General features: G+C 40.3%; 1 protein-coding gene across 1 annotated transcript in view; it reads left to right on the top strand.

The window, feature by feature from the left end:
• LOC142596457 (E3 ubiquitin-protein ligase UHRF2-like) overlaps positions 1 to 17,237 on the top strand; it is a 54,599-nt gene extending 37,362 nt beyond the window's left edge. The window contains exons 7-13 of the mRNA XM_075725565.1: positions 2,882 to 2,988; positions 5,520 to 5,682; positions 11,779 to 11,916; positions 12,743 to 12,866; positions 13,249 to 13,409; positions 15,639 to 15,737; positions 17,091 to 17,237. Coding sequence (XP_075581680.1) covers positions 2,882 to 2,988; positions 5,520 to 5,682; positions 11,779 to 11,916; positions 12,743 to 12,866; positions 13,249 to 13,409; positions 15,639 to 15,737; positions 17,091 to 17,237 — 939 coding nt within the window. The remainder of the gene's footprint in view (positions 1 to 2,881; positions 2,989 to 5,519; positions 5,683 to 11,778; positions 11,917 to 12,742; positions 12,867 to 13,248; positions 13,410 to 15,638; positions 15,738 to 17,090) is intronic.
• The last annotated feature ends 280 nt before the right edge of the window (positions 17,238 to 17,517 follow it).

Genomic DNA, 17,517 nt, shown 5'->3' with positions numbered 1-17,517 from the left:
CATCAGGGACCTCCCCTGTTAACCAGGACTGCTGAGAGATGATGGAAAGTGGCTTGGCAAGCTCCTCTGCCAGCTCCCTCAGTACTCTCGGGTGGATCCCATCTGGCCCCATAGACTTGTGAGTGTCCAGGTGGCGTAGCAGGTCATTAACTGCTTCCTCCTGGATTATGGGGGCTCCATTCTGCTACCTGTCTTCCAGCTCAGGGGGCTGAATATCCTGGGGATAACTGGTCTGGCTATTAAAGACAGAGGCAAAGAAGGCATTAAGTACCTCAGCCTTTTCCTCATCCTTGGTGGCAATGTTCTCCCCCACATCCAATAAAGGATGGAGATTCTCCTTGGCTCTCTTTTTATTGTTAATGTATTTATAGAAACATTTTTTATTATCTCTTACAACAGTGGCCAGATTGAGTTCTAGGTGGGCTTTTGCTTTTCTAATTTCCTCCCTGCATGACCTGATGAGATCCCTGTACTCTTCCTGAGTTGCCTGCCCCTTCTTCCAAAGTCGGTAGACTCTCCTTTTTTCCCTGAGTCCCAGCAAAAGCTCCCTGTTCAGCCAGGCCGGTTGTCTTCCCCGCCGGTTGGTCTTATGGCACACGGGACAGCCCGCTCCTGTGCCTTTAAGACTTCCTTCTTGAAGAACACCCAGCCTTCCTGGACCCCTTTGCCCTTCAGGATTGTCTCTCAAGGGACTTTCCCAGTGTCCTGAACAGGCCTGTGTTTTTGTCTGTTAGATAAAAAATATTTTTGTGTTCAGTAGTCATGAAGGTAAATTCATGTAGGTACTTGTACATAATCTTTTTTGCTAAACTAAATGGACTACACCGTTTGTCTCTTGTGAGTTTCTCCAGTCTTGTTCATTTCTTTGCTTTTTTCCCTCCAGGTTTTTTAACAACCTTTTAAATATGCTATTCCAATACTTGTTTCAACAATGCTGTAAAAGAGGTAAAAACACCTCCCAGTTTCTGATTGTTATCATTTCCTTAAATATTCTATTATCAGTATTTTTTCCAACCCAATTTTTTCACCTTCTAGTGTTTTCTTTTTGTTGTATCTAAATAAAAAGGAAAGAGAAATACTCTATTAGTAGCTCTGTTGCTGAATTTATTAAGAGTTTTTTTCTACACAGTATAAAGTAAACAGCATTTCTGTAATTACTTTATGGCCCTGTACAACCAACATTTCTCTGTCATGACACTTCTCTTGTTCTGTTACTGCCAGTCATAAAATAGCTGCAATAATCTTGCAGTGGGTTGGTATTGGTTCCATGATGATGTCAAACATTTAACAGTGGTTAGAAATTGACTGAATTTTACTATTGCATACCAGTATGTTTAGGTTTTTTGGTCTGAAACTTCATATGAAAATTACTAATTTGCTAAGTATTCATTTTATATCAGTGCTTCATGCTTTATAAATGATTTGCATTTTAAAAGAGAGAAATTACTATAAATATATTTGTTTCTTTTCTAAAATACTTGGATTTGTTATGAGTATTGTGAATTTGACAGGTTAAAGAAAAAATAACAACAGTGGCTTCACTTAAGCGCTATGTATATTTTCGTTATTTTTAAAGTTTGTTTTAAAGGAATCAACCTTCATTCAGTTTCACATAATTCTTCATTAGTAAATATAGACTACTACAGAATTATGTCAGTTCATAAAATTTGCATCTGAATGAGCCTTCTAAGCTCTTAGCAGTTCAGAACAACTGTAATCGAGGTGGGGGTGACCTCTGCAAATGCAAAAAAAAAAACCCCAAAACCTTTAGAGACCTCCTTTTTCTATGGATTTTTTTCCTGAATATTTTTACTTGATAGTAAATGAGTATAATGTTATTGAAGTAAAGCAGTTGTCTTGTACTTAAGTACAAAGTGCTTTGCCATATTGGTGCTCAGTCCCATGAACGAGCAGAAGCGAGGCCTCTGAGTGATGTATTACATATTTTCCAAATGGAATTTTCATGTAAGCTGTGAAGTTAGAGAATGAATAAACACTAGCTAGAATGCATTTCCTCTATGTCGTGGTTTAGCCCCAGCCAGCAACTAAGCACCACACAGCTGCTCGCTCACTCCCCCTACCCCGGTAGGATGGGGGAGAGAATTGGAGGAGTAAGAGTGAGAAACACTCCTGGGTTGAGATAAGAACAGTTTAATAATTGAAATAAAGTAAAATGGTAATGATGATAATAACAATATAATAATGATAATAATAATAACAATATACAAAGCAAGTGATGCACAATGCAATTGCTCACCACCTGCCAACCGATACCCAGACAGCTCCTGAGCAGCGATCGCTGCTCCCCGGCCAACCCCCCCCAGTTTATATACTGAGCATGACGTCATATGGTATGGAATAGCCCTTTGGCTAGTTTGGATCAACTATTCTGGCTGTGCCCCCTCCCAGTTTCTTGTGTACCTGGCAGAGTATGGGAAGCTGAAAAGACCTTGACTAGCATAAGCAGTACTTAGCAACAACTAAAACATCAGTGTGTTATCATCATTCTTCTCCTACTAAATCCAAAACACAGCCCTATGCCAGCTACTAGGAAGAAAATTAACTCTATCCCAGCCGAAACCAGGACACTCTATCAGAAATATTTGTGTGACTTAAAGTAATGCTTGAGGAGTTAAAAGAAATTTTTAAGGCAGGTGTATTTTTTTATAATCACTTTCTGATGAATATGTTGCATCTGAACCAGTAGCTTTTTACTGTCATAGTTACTCTGAAAGGAGAATGATGTTAAAACCGAGCACATGTTTTTCTTTGCCTCAGGCAATTGTTCTTGTTTGAGTAAATAGAAACAATGAAGGAGCAGGTTTTCAGTTCAGATGCTTTAATACCAAATGCTAAAATGGAGGATAATCTTCTTACACAGGACCGAGGAGATGAATTCACTTATACTGGGAGTGGAGGTAGAGATCTTTCTGGAAATAAAAGAATTGGAGAACATTCATTTGATCAAACATTAACACACATGAACAGGTAAGTTTTTATGACTAAATTTAAAAAATGTTCCAGACCAAAGAGTTGAGTTTTATGCCTTTAATTTAGAAATTATATTTTGCAAAATTTGTTCCCTCTTATACATCTTCTGCTACTGTAAACAGTGGTGGCTCCTGCTGTTTAGAGGCTTTTTGTCAAACATGGTGTTATGTTGATTTAAAGAATTATTTGTAACTGATGAAAATATATTGCTGTATTACAGGTTCAGCTGGTAGCTATGTATCTAGTTGAAATTGTCCAACACTTCTTATGAGAAGACTTGGATTTCAGTTGATTAGAAGTTTGCCAAACTTAAACCTCTTAAGCTGAAATTTTCTGTGCTGGGTGTTTGCCTCGGATTGTTCTTATAAAGTTTCATCTTAAATGGTTTAACAATTTATGCAAGTTGGGTATGAAGAAAGTATGTTCATTTGCCCATAGTAAAAGAAATTTTACATATTTTTTATAGCCTTTAGTGCCTTCATACTTTGTATGAAGAACAAGGAATTAGTATTGCTTTGCCTTTAGGTTGCATGTTTTGATGTTCCTGATAAAAGTTGGCCTATTTTTTTGCCAAATTGTAGGCAAAAACAATTGACTGAAGAAAAAAAAAGGTTTGAAAAAATAAATTATACATTTGCTTAAAGTATATTTATGTTCTGTAAATAGCCTGCCTAAACTCTAGGAATTCTCAATACCTTTACATTTCTAAATGTATACCATTTGCATGAAGCAACTAACCATGCAGTGGTTATGGGGTACTAAGGTTGACTGGGACTTTCTCTACCAGATCTGACAGTGGATGTGCTGTGCTTCTGTCAAGCACCAAAACTGAGTGGGGAGGCATTCTTTCAGGCTCTGTGCTGGTACTCAGAGGAGAAAGAAGAAAAGCCTGACTGGGATACTGACAGAGGAGGAAGAGATAGATGTAACAGAAACAAGAACATGGAAAGAAGAGATACAAAAAATAGATTTCAGCAGCAGGTTTATAATGGCTTTTAATCATTAAAGCAAACTTTTTATTGGAACCTGGAATAAAGCCTAGGCTCCTTAGTCTTGCTGTTCCTCTGCTCTCAGCAAATGGTTGTGAAAGCCATTGGCAAAGTGTGTGTCTGGTTGCTCTGTAGTAGTTGAGGTGCATGGAGTATAACGTCGTGCTACCAGTTACCTGTTTTGACTGGCTAGTGGTAGTATGGTTGCATGTAACAATCAGAATTGTTTTTTTTGTTTGTCCAGAATGTTTTCTTATTTTGTCTGTACAAAAGAAATACTTTTAAAACCTGTATCACTTCACCTTTCCTTACTTTTCTGTATATTGCAGGCTGTAGATTTTGCCGTATTTTTCTGAGCACCATTGTTTCTTTTGTGGTCCATGGTTAGGTTTGAACCTGATTCCAGAGACTTTTGTTCATCCACACTCAAATCAATGTATGGCTATAAAAATATTTTATGTTCAAATTGTTTAGTCAGGGAGGGATTCATACTATCTTACTCCAAGTGTCTAAAATAGGACACCTATATAAATAGTGGATACAGGTGAGTGCTTCAGGAGAGACTCAGATCAAGCTGGAGCCTACTTCTGCTCATCACTTGTATGGAGATCCAAATAGCTAAATTTAGACAATATAAATACTGTTGCTTAATGTTCCTCTACATTATTATAATGTTCCTCTAAGAAATGCCATCTCTCTCCATGAGATTTATTCCCCTGTGTTCCTTTTGGAAGGTTAAAGGTTTATCCATAAAGATTTTTCACTTCCTGCCAAAACCAATACTTTTTCCCCCTCGTGCATATAAGTTCTTATTCTCATCCATTCTTAAAGCTAACAGATGATGCAATTAAACAAGGAAGAACATTTTTGTGGTATTTACTGATATTTATTCTTTTCTGAATCTTTGATGATCCATCTATACTCTTCTAGGTCAAAATACATAGAAAAGAAGAACATTAAAGTTTGCTTGTCTCTGAACTAGTTCATGGCATTTAACTCATAAACTTAGGTAGTTAATGGACTAAGAAGAGTAATATTTGTTGCAGATATTTTTTTGGATAGTCACTATGTACTTTTTTCCACATGTTACTTTTCATAATGTTTATCAGTTCATGCACACTTTAAAAGCTTAAAAATATGCAGTAATGTGGAATAGTCAGATAGATAATTTGCCATTGTTACAACTTTTTAAAATCCTTCCATGTTACTTGAGAAATAATTATTTGCAAAAATGAAAAAATGTTAAACCTGAAGGGCTTGGTTTCTATGATTCTTTTATTTAACTATATTAGCTGAGTTTTCATTGTGAACATTTGGAACTAAATATATTGTATTCCTATTCCTATTCTCACACACGGTAGAGTTGATCTCAGTGCTTCCATCAGTATTGCAGTCTACTGAAGAATTCACTGCAAATTCTTCTTCTGCTTAGTAAACATAATTGGATAAGGCAAAGAAATTTGATCTTGTCACACTGATCCTCAATAGTATGTTGTATGAAGCAATCTATTTTATGAAGATATTTAATGTGATTTTCAGGGCATTGGCCCTTAACTGTGATGCCCCATTGGATGATAAAAATGGAGCAGAGTCTAAGAATTGGAGAGCTGGTAAGCCAGTCCGAGTAGTACGCAGTTCAAAAGGACGACGGATCAGCAAATATGCCCCAGAGGAAGGCAACAGATATGATGGCATTTACAAGGTATTATGATTTTTACTGTATATATAGCATTACTTTTTTCTTAAGACATGTTTTTTAAGAGTCTTTTGTGTGTTACATAGCAAACTCTTCATTATTGCTTTTGAAGCAATAATTCTTTTGTTACCATGAGGACGGTTTAGCCTACCTCGTTCTGTAGTGAAATGAAATGGAAGTATTCCATTCCATTCCAACTGTGGCATTGACAGATTGCGCAGCAGTTCACGCGGATGTACGTGCGGGAAGGGCGGTGCACTCTGCCAGCTATCAGGCTGCCGCCTGCTCTGCTCACCCGCAGGCTTAGGCTGCATCCCCGATGGTCACCCCAGCTAGCTGGTGGCTGTGCAAGCCTACCCAGCAGCTTGAGGCCTCCAGGGAATTAGAAGGGCTTATTAGGCAGCACTTTGAGATTGTTGGAAGCATAGCGGTAGAGAACAGGCAAGGGCTGCGCTCTGCAGCAGACGGGAATCAGCTACCTACTCAGGCTAGCCTGGGACGAGTGGAAGCAGCCACCCAGACAGAACTTCCTACCAGGGAAGTTGCTGTCCAGGTGGAGGGCTGTAAAGACTGCACCCCTGCCTCCTGGGTAGAGGAGGGTGCAAGCTCTACCTGGGCAAGGTGTGCTCTGGTGGAGTCACTCAGGTAAGAGGTGGAGGAGCTGCAGGAGGAAGTCATCAGGCTATGACGTATTAGGGAGGGGGAACAAGAAACAGAGTATATTTGAGACTTTGCAAGAAGAAATACTAGGGCCCCATGGCAATGACCTCCAAGGACCACCAGACAAAGAGTGTCAACAGCAAACAAACAGCACCTTGGAGGAGGTGCCATGGTGACTCGTGGCAACAGGATATCACTCCCCCCCATTTCCTCGTATGTACCAACCAACAACAGATATGAAGTCTTGGCAGCAGACAAAACCAATGAGCAAAATTCACAGAGAGAAACCGCACCAGCAGCACATACTAAAAGCTGCAAAAGGAAGCGGTGAGTACTAGTAGTGGGTGACTCTCTGCTGAGAGGCACAGAGGCACACCCATCTTCCAGCCTGATATATAGTCAAGGGGAAGTTTGCTGCTTACTAGGAGCCAAGATCCGGGATGTGAGGAATGCTCCCCAACCCTCTCCAAAGGCAAGAACCCCAAGTCCAGCCACCTCAAGTGCATGTATACCAATGCAAGTAGTCTGGGCAACAAACAGGAGGAAATGGAGCTCCACACCCAGTCTGAGAGTTATGATGTCATAGGAATCACAGAAACCTAGTGGGAAAACTCACACGACTGGAAGACTGCAATGGATGACTACAAGCTCTTTTGGAAAGATAGGAAGGGAAGAAGAGGAGGTGGAGTTACACTTTATGTAAAAGAGAATTTTGAGTGTATGGAGGTGAGCTATGGAGACCACAAAAGTTCTATCGAATGCCTTTGGATCAAGATTGGAGGAATCATCACCAAGGGGGATTATATGGTAGGTATCTGTTACCAAACTCCCAATCAGGATGACGAGGCCGACAAAACCTTACTTCGGCCGCTCAAGGAAGTCTCGGACCAATAGAACCTGGTCCTCATGGGTGACTTCAATTACCTGGACATTTGTTGGGAAAACAACACAGCAGTGCACAAGTCGTCCATCAGGTTCCTGGAATGCATTGAGGACTGCTTCCTGCTACAGATGCTGGACATGCCGACTAGGAACAGCACATTGCTACATTTACTGCTCGCAAACCAAGACGACTTACTTGACAACATAACTACCAATGGTAGCCTTGGATACAGCAATCACAACACTGTGGAGTTTAAGATCCTGCCGAGCATGCTGAAGACCAGTAGTAGGACAAAGATCCTGGATTTTCGAAGAGCCAACTTCAATACGCTCAGAGCCCAGCTGTGAGGGATTCCATGGGAAGCATCCATGGAGGGCAAAGGAGCTTGCGAGTGCTAGGAGTTATTCAAGAACAGCCTCCCGGAAGCACAAGAACAGTCCATCCCCTACAAAGGGAAAGGAAGAAGGCAGAACAAGAGGCCACCCTGGCTTAACAAAGAGCTTTTGGGTGTGCTTAAAGGCAAAAAAGAAGCATACCGGCTATGGAAAGGTGGCCAAATAGCCATTGAGGACTACAAGAACCTTGCTAGGGCATGTAGAGATGCAGTCAGGAAGGCTAAGGCTCAGCTAGAACTGAAATTGGCCAGAGGTGTCAAGAACAACAAGAAAGGGTTCTTCAGGTACGTGAGCAGTAAGCAGGCGCACAGGGAAGACATAGGTGCATTACTAAACAGGGCAGGGAAACTAGTTACTAATAATGCTGACAAGGCAGAGGTTCTCAATACCTCCTTTGCCTCTGTCTTTACTGGCATAGCTGGACCCCAGAGCACAGGATCAAGTAGCTATGACACCACGTGTCAACCCACCAGTAGTGGAGGAAGGGCTGGTCTGCGGCCTCTTGCAAGGGCTCAACCCACATAAATCTATGGGCCTGGACAGAATCCACCCCAGGGTGTTAAGAGAAGTGGCTGACATTGTTGCAAGGCCACTGTTTATAATCTTTGAAAAGTCGTGGAGATCAGGGGATGTCCCTGATGAATGGAAGAGGGCAAATGTCACACCCATCCTCAAGAAGGGCACAAAAGAGGACCCAGGAAACTACAGGCCCATTAGTCTTGCTTCAGTCCCTGGGAAAGCAATGGAATAAGTCCTCCTAGAAACTATCACAAACCTAATGAAGCAGGTGATTGGGAAAATCCAACATGCATTTACCAAAGGCAAATCTTTCCAGACTAACCTGATCACCTTCTACAACAAAATAACATCTTCTGCCGAAATGGGGAGAGCAGCGGATGTTGTTTACCTGGACTTCAGCAGTGTTCGACACTGTTTCCCACAGCCTTCTCCTGGACAAACTGGCAAGATACAGATTGGATGGGTGGTCTGTGAGATGGGTAGGAAATTGGTTAACAGGCCGCCCTCAGAGAGTGGTGATCAATGGTTTTTACTCAGGCTGGCAGCCTGTCACAAGTAGGATCCCCCAGGGATCGATACTGGGCCCCACGCTGTTCAACATCTTCATAAATGATCCGGATGATGGGATTGAAAACACCCTCACCAAGTTTGCTGATGACACTAAACCGGGTGGTGAGGTGGACACTCCAGAAGGGAGAGCCATCTTACAGAGAGACCTGGACAGGCTGGAAAAGTGGGCTAGCAAGAAGTTTAACAAAGACAAATGCAAAATCCTGCACCTGGGTCAGAATAACCAAAGACCCCAGTACAGGCTAGGATCTGTGTGGCTGGGGAGCAGCTTTGTTGAAAGGGACCTGGGGGTCCTGGTGGACAACAAGCTGAACATGAGTCAGCAGTGCACCGCTGCAGCAACAAAGGCAAATTGGATGCTGGGCTGCATCTGCAGGGGCATTACTAGCAGAGACAGAGACGTGATCAGCCCACTCTACTCAGCGCTTGTCAGGCCATACTCTCTTCACAAGGAGCCACATGGAAAAGACAAGGTGCAACAGGTACAAGTTGCACTGGGAGAGGTTTCATCTTGATATAAAAAAGAAATTTTTTACAGTGAGAAAGAACAATCATTCACTGGAACAACCTCCCCAGGGACGTGGCAGAGCCCCTATCACTAAGAGGTTTTCAAGATGTAATTGAACAGGGTGCTAGATAATCTTATCTAGGCTCCCTTTCCCACAAAAGGTTGGACCAGATGATCTTTCAACGTCCCTTCCAACCTGGGCTGTTCTATGATTCTATGATTCTATGATTCTATTATTCTATTCACAGCAGTGATAGTAGACACAATCTATAATAGGATATTTTAAGTTTAATACATAAGTTATTTTTGTGTGTGCTCACTGAGTCATATTCATCCCTGGAAATCAATTGATTTCTTCACTACTTCCAGCTCCTCTTCTGGCTTTTCATACACTTAATATCTTCTCAGTATCTGGCATAAAGATGTGCATTTTTTTAAAACAATATTGTATTTTTCAAAATACAAACATGGAATCATAGAATTGTTTAGGTTGGAAAAGACCTTTAAGATCATCCAGTCCAACCATTAACCTAACATTACCAAGTCCACCACTAAACCAATTAAGGGTAGAGTAGCAATTTCATGTTTCCTGGCTTGGTGGCTGGATTATTTATAATGAAAGTAAAAACTAGGAATCATTAAGGTTGGAAAGGATCTCTAAGATCATCAGTCCAACCATCAACCCAACACCACCAAGCCCACAAAACCATGTTCCAAAGTGCCACCCGTTTTTTGAACACTTCCAGGGATGGTGACTCCACCACCTCTCTGGGCAGCCTGTTCCAATGCTTAACTACCCTTTCTGTGAAAAAATTTTTCCTAATATCCAATCTAAACCTTCCCTGGCGCAGCTTGAGGCCATTTCCTCTCGTCCTATCGCTAACTACTTGGGAGAAGAGACCAACACCCACCTCACTACAACCTCCTTTCAGGTAGTTGTAGAGAGCGATAAGGTCTCCCCTCAGCCTCCTCTCCTCTAAGCTAAACAACCCCAGTTCCCTAAGCCGCTCCTCATAAGGCCTGTGCTCCAGACCCTTCTCCAGCTTCGTTGCCCTTCTCTGGACATGCTCCAGCAACACAATGTCTTTCTTGTATTGAGGGGCCCAAAACTGGACACAGTATTCCAGGTGCGGCCTCACCAGCGCCGAGTACAGGGGGACAATCACCTCCCTGCTCCTGCTGGCCACACTATTCCTGACACAAGCCAGGATGCTGTTGGCCTTCTTGGCCACCTGGGCACACTGCTGGCTCATGTTCAGCCGGCTGTCGACCAGCACCCCCAGGTCCTTTTCGGCCAGGCAGCTTTCCAGCCACTCTTCCCCAAGCCTGTAGCGTTGCATGGGGTTGTTGTGACCAAACTGCAGGACCCGGCACTTGGCCTTGTTGAAACGCATACAGTTGGCCTCGGCCCATCGGTCCAGCCTGTCCAGGTCCCTCTGCAGGGCCATCCTACCCTCAAGCAGATCGACACTCCCACCCAACTTGGTGTCATCTGCAAACTTACTGAGGGCGCACTCAATCCCCTCATCCAGATCGTTGATAAAGATATTAAACAAGACTGGCCCCAAAACAGAGCCCTGGGGAACACTGCTCGTGACCGGCCGCCAACTGGACTGAACTCCATTCACCACAACTCTCTGGGCTCGGCCACCCAGCCAGTTTTTTACCCAGTGAAGACTACGCCCGTCCAAGCCATGAGCCGCCAGCTTCCTAAGGAGAATGCTGTGGGAGACGGTGTCAAAGGCTTTACTGAAGTCCAGGTAAATGACATCCACAGCCTTTCCTTCATCCACCAGGCGGGTCACCAGGTGATAGAAGGAGATCAGGTTGGTCAAGCAGGACCTGCCTTTCATGAACCCATGCTGGCTGGGCCTGATCCCCCTGTTGACCTCCACATGCCTGTTGAGTTCACTCAAGATGAACCCCTCCATAATCTTTCCCGGCACTGAGGTCAGGCTGACAGGCCTGTAGTTCCCCAGGTCCTCCTTCCAGCCCTTCTTGTAGATGGGCGTCACATTGGCAAGCCTCCAGTCATCAGGGACCTCCCCTGTTAACCAGGACTGCTGAGAGATGATGGAAAGTGGCTTGGCAAGCTCCTCTGCCAGCTCCCTCAATACTCTCAGGTGGATCCCATCTGGCCCCATAGACTTGTGAGTGTCCAGGTAGTGTAGCAGGTCATTAACTGCTTCCTCCTGGACTATGGGGGCTCCATTCTGCTCCCCGTCCCTGTCTTCCATCTCAGGGGGTTGAAAACCCTGGGGATAACTGGTCTGGCTATTAAAGACAGAGGCAAACAAGGCATTAAGTACCTCAGCCTTTTCCTCATCCTTGGTGACAATATTCTCCCCTGCATCCAGCAAAGGATGGAGATTCTCCTTGGCTCTCTTTTTGTTGCTAATGTACTTGTAAAAACATTTTTTATTATCTCTTATAACAGTGGCCAGATTGAGTTCTAGTTTCCCAACTGAGAGAAGAGATACTTTAAAATAGTAATATTACATTCTTAAATTAGATTTGAGGATCTACTATGATAGCAAAAACACAAACCTGTTGTTATTTATCCTTAGGTGGTAAAATATTGGCCAGAAATTGGGAAATGTGGGTTCTTAGTTTGGCGCTATCTTCTGAGGAGAGATGATATTGAACCCGCACCTTGGACTTCAGAAGGGATGGAACGGTCAAAGAAACTGGGTCTGAGCGTACAGGTCAGAATCAGTGTTCACGAAGTTGCTCTGATATTCTGTTCAAGTAAATGGAGTCTTAAATTTTAAAACTAGGAATGTGAATTAAATTTAAGCCCCATTTTTCATATACTTCAATGAGGCAGGGTCTAATATAAAAAATATTTTAGATCATCTGTAATTTGAAAAACTATGATACAGGCAAAGCAGAAAGAATTGTGGATGAAGCTTTCTGCCTTAACAGGAAATTACTCTGTATATATGGATCAGAAAATTATGACTTTCAATACAGTTTTGTGATCTTTATGCTGGATAAGATTTATAAAAGTAACTCTTGTAATAGTTGAGTCTCTTCTTAGAATTTAAAAAATATATATGTTTTTATGTATTTTTCTTTAATTGTAACCTATGATTGAGGAACTACTATAGATAACATATTTCAGGCAGGCACTTTGGCACTGTGAAATTTGTGGCAGATGGGAAGGATCGAAGTAGTATTTTTTTTCCTCAGCAAACCAATCATTTCCTTTGGATGGGTTGTTTTGCTACATGACATCATCTTCAACTTTAGCTTTCTGATTTGTGTAGTTAGAGTTATAGATATGGATATAAGGTGCCTTTTAATAAAATCTATTCTAGATCAGATCCTTTGACTTAACTACAGTTTTCTAAAAATATATTAATTTAAAAGCTTTCCTGTTTATATAGGATTTTTTAAAAATATTTTTATATTATTTCAATATGTAGTCATAGGGGTTTACATTCTTTTAGAAAATAGACTTGTCAGTATTTGGGAATTCCCAGGTGCCAGTGGATTTTGTTTTAAATCTGTTTTTCGGGGTTTTTTTAGTATCCAGAAGGTTATTTGGAAGCCATGGCTAGTAAAGAGAAAAAGGATAAGGTTAAGAAGCAAACCGTCAAACAGGAGCCAACCGGCCAGAATAACGGAAACCAGAAAAGGACAATTGATGATGGTATTTCTTTTTACTTCTTAGTGTTAGAGCTCTGTCAAGTTATATATAAGCCAATAGTATGAAAACTACAAGGAAGTTGGAAGTCATTTGGAATCCAAATGTAAAGTGTTAAGTGCTCAGTAATAAAATGGAAAGCTGGGGATCTTATGGTGCTGTTCCATACTTGTAAGGTTTCTTTTTCTTAAACTTCACAGAAAAATGAACAATCTTCTATGTAGTTATGATCTATAGTTCAAAATAAAGCTGGGCAATTTGAACTGGAGCTTTATTGCATCATTACATAGATGTAATTCATGTTTTAGCTATCTAGAAATAATTTTGTCTTCCCTTTTTAATAGTTCAGACTACCACTGTTACTGTATCTTGTCATAATTTTAAACAGGTATAGAGGAGACTAAAAATACATCCAAAGCCATGAGAATGGGAGATGGAGGGAAAGGAGAGGCTTTCCAACTGACCCAGCAACAGCAGTGGCTGATTAAAGAAGACTGTATGAACCAGAAATTGTGGGATGAAGTACTTGCTTCTCTTAAGGAAGGACCAGTATGCTTGCAGCTTGCTTAAATTATTCATTTTTAACCTTTCTTTATATAGAGTTAGGAGAAATGAGGCTTTGTTAAAACCTAATTCTCTTGCTTAAAATTGCTCAATACGTACTATCTGTTTAGAAACAGTTGATGGGGCATGTAATTTCATTCACTTAAGGAGATAGAAGAAATACTGTCATATTGAGACTTAGATACCAAATGAATATATTTTTAACTCAAGTTTAGCAGATTATTCTACTCACTATAGAGAGGACCTTAAGTAAAAAAGAGGAAATACTTCCCTCCCCCAGCTGTCAAGAAAATAGCAAGGATAGTTCAAGTTTGAAGACACTTGTGGATTTTTTTTTATTAGTCTCTGATGGAATATCTTCCAAAATATTATGTCCTTGAACATTAATTAGCTTTATTGATGTTCCAATTCATAGTTATTTTAGCTGTTTTGCAGAAGAAATGAAATCAAGATATCAGAACAGTAAAGGTCACTATCAAGTCAGTGAAAGAACAAAATATTAGATGGAGAATGGATGCCTAAAAATTAATGTACAAAGATCACTTTATTTGGAAATTGCCAGGGGCTATTTACTTTGCTTCTTTGACAGAAAAAGCATCCAGTAACTCCTTGTTCTTCCACTTACAGTACTACTATTGCTATAATGCTACTGCACTTGTATAGAAGCTGATACTGTAAAGTTATAAGTTTTTATCTGTGGGTTGTCCAGTGTTTGTAAATAATTAGACTTTCAACTCTTAGTTATGTGACAAAATACAGTAGATATGTGTTTCTAAAGCAACAGAAAACAGTATCTTAAGAGAAATCCAGTTACTAGAAAGTTATTTTCCTATAGATTCCTGCCCATAATTTTGATTGCCCTTGGTGATAGCCATATAGAAATTTCAATGGGAATCACACAACTACCATTAGATAGCTGCAATGAAAATATAAATCTTAATGCTTGAAACAACCTTTCCACTTTAATTATAAGTTTTGGGTTGAGATGAATCTGATATTAGAACTGCATTTTGAGTAACTTTAGATCTGTTTTTTACACTTCTATACCTGAGTGGGTATGCTTGAGACTACTGAAATACCAGAGAATAAGGTCTCTGTAAGCATGCCTGTATGTGTAAAATCTATGGCACAAAATTTATCCCACATTCTTCAAAGTTGCTCTGAGAAGACTGAAAAACAGGAAGGTTCTTTTACCTATTGCAGAGTATTTCAGAGTGAGGACTCAAGAAACCAATTAAACACCTCCAGCAGGTGCAGAGGTGAATTTCTTAGTGAAAGAGGTATACAGTACTTTGCTTTCCCTTTGCAGAGCAGCAGCGATCACTTATCCATCATGGATATGCAAAATTCTAGCAATGATCACTAAATACAGCTATTAGCTTCCAAATTCTCTGACTTGTGCTAAGAATCGGGCTTGATGGGCCCTCTGTTTTGTTTTTAATGATAATAATATACAACCAAATAACCTTCAAAACCTTAGTTCTCTGACTTCTGGAAAAGCAGAGAAATTAATTGTTCATGGACTTGCTTTCTAAATACTTTGTTAGCCACACTACTTCTCATGGATGTGAAGGCTATAAGATGAGCCTTCCAAAATTTTTTAATGTAATAAACATAATTTATTAAATGTATACTTTGCACTGAACACAATATAGGTTCACTTCTGAGGAAATAAGAATGAACAAGAAGCTGTGAACAATAATAATATAAGGAATGAGCAGAAGATAGGTAGAGGTAATAGCAGAGGGTATGGGAATGTCTTTATGTAAATGTTCATGAATACAGGAGTAATGGTGGTAGGCTTTGGAAGGAAATCTATAACTTGGACTGAGACCTGAAGATCGCACTAGAAAAGTTTCAGTGTGAGCAATCTTTATAATGTCAAGCTGTCCCATCAAACTGAATACTGGATTTAACAACTCCTAGCAGTTGTGTAACATCATTAGACCATGCTAACTGTGAGTTTGGGAAGAGTAACAAGGATGTTAAACAAGTATCTCATGAATGTATCTCTGCATTTACCAAATGCTATGAAGGCCAAATTCTTTACTCAGTTTAGGTCTGTGAATTTATAATTTAAACATAGGTAATAATTACAGTAGTTAGGCAGATTAGTTTTTAAAAAAACTTTAATAATTTAAAATAAATTTTTTTTTGTTTGTATATTTGTGAATGTGCCTCTAATAGTTTTACTTTTCTTTTGCCCTATATTAGAATTTCCTGAAGAAATTGGAACAATCTTTTATGTGTGTCTGCTGTCAGGAGCTGGTTTACCAGCCAGTGACAACAGAGTGTCTCCACAACGTCTGTAAAGTAAGAATAATCCCTGTATTGCTCTGGGTTGTGTTCTTGGTCCTGAGACACCGATCACCAAAACCAACATATATTTTAGGAAGACAATAATTATTGCCTAGCAGTCTGAGCAAGAAATGGAACATACTTGCTTCCAGTTGTGTGGCTGCCATATAATCAATCTTAATTTTATGTAAAAATTAGTGGAAATGTATTTAGTATAATTTCTTATAGACATCATGTATCAAGTTTACCATTCCATTGTAATTAGTGGAGCTATGCTAGGGATTGGTTTGTTCCAGGAGCTAGATGTTGGTACAATAAGATTATGTTAATTTTATGTAGTTAAGAAATGAGAATAGAGCAAGACTGCTACTTCAAAGAGCTGCTTGTTACATAGAGGTAAAGTATTATGAGTGGGTTAATATACAGAGTGGTAGAAAAAACATGGAGAATATTTAATGGCAACAACTTCAAAGCATAGAATCTGAAGCTATCAATGACTAATTATAAAGTAACATCCAATTACTGTTTTAAGGTATAGACTGACAGAGTGTCGTTGTTTGGGCAAAGATTGGCCCTCACAAAATTTTCATATTTAACTTACATGCTTGGACTGTCTGCAGTCTGGGAAAACAAACAAAAAAAAGAAGGCAACATTAATAATCATCTTTTAGATACTGTAGTCTGAAACCTATTTTATTCTACAAATAAGCACCCACCAGCTGCTCGCTCAATCCTCCCCACAGTGAGAAAAACTCATGGGTCAAGATAAAGACAGTTTAATAAGTGAAGAGAAAAAAAGAAAAGAAAAAAAAACGTGATGCAAAGGCATTCGTTCACCACCTCCCACAAGTAGACTGATGTCCAGCCAGTCTCCGAGCAATGGCTACTTTGGAAAGACCACCCCTCAGTTTTTATTGCTGAGCATGACATTATATGGCATGGAATATCTCTTTGTTCAGTTTGGGTCAGCTGTCCCAGCTGTGTCCCCTCCCAACCTCTTGCCCATCCCCAACCTGCTTGCTGGGGAGGCAGAATGAGAAACAGAGAAAGCCTTGATGCTGTGCAAGCAATGTTCAGCAACAGCTAAAACATTGGTGTGTTATCAACACTCGTTTAGTCACAAATCTAAAACACAGAACCATACAGGCTGCTATGAAGAAAATTAACTCCATCCCAGCCAGACCCAGTATATCCTTTCAGTTGTAAAGGCAGAAATATGGCAAGAGAACTCAGTAAGAACTTGCTGTTTCTGGAAATGTGGGAAACTGCATCTTTGGTTCTTAGTAATTGCTTAATTTTTGCTAGCTAAATTTTTGATGTAAAGAAAAAGCTGTAACACTTTTACTACTTTGTCTTTGTATGCCCTAGAGCTGTTTACAGCGCTCTTTCCGAGCTGAAGTCTTTACCTGTCCTGCCTGCCGCTATGACCTTGGAAAGAGCTACACCATGGTTCCTAACAAGATATTACAGACACTACTTGACCAGTTCTTCCCTGGTTACAGTAAAGGACGATGATATGTTCAAATCCTTTCATACTTCTCCCGTTGACTTTATAGACAGTAAAGGAGAATAAACATCTAAAAGTCAACAGTGAACCAGCCAGCTTGATGGAACTGAATCTACTGTCACATTTTGAAGCAGCTAATCCTCTTCCTCTCCATCACCATCTTTCTACATGTAGCGAGAACTCTAAATCTCTGCTGTCTTTAACATCAAAGGTAGTTTTGGTGAGCTGACAAATAATTTTTAAAGGGAGGAAAAAAAAAACCAAACCAGAAGCTTTAGGTCTAAGTGA

Source organism: Pelecanus crispus, chromosome W (assembly GCF_030463565.1).
Source record: "Pelecanus crispus isolate bPelCri1 chromosome W, bPelCri1.pri, whole genome shotgun sequence".
Taxonomy (NCBI): domain Eukaryota; kingdom Metazoa; phylum Chordata; class Aves; order Pelecaniformes; family Pelecanidae; genus Pelecanus; species Pelecanus crispus.
Note: the sequence above shows the minus strand (reverse complement) of the source record. Positions and strands in the feature narration are given on the sequence as shown.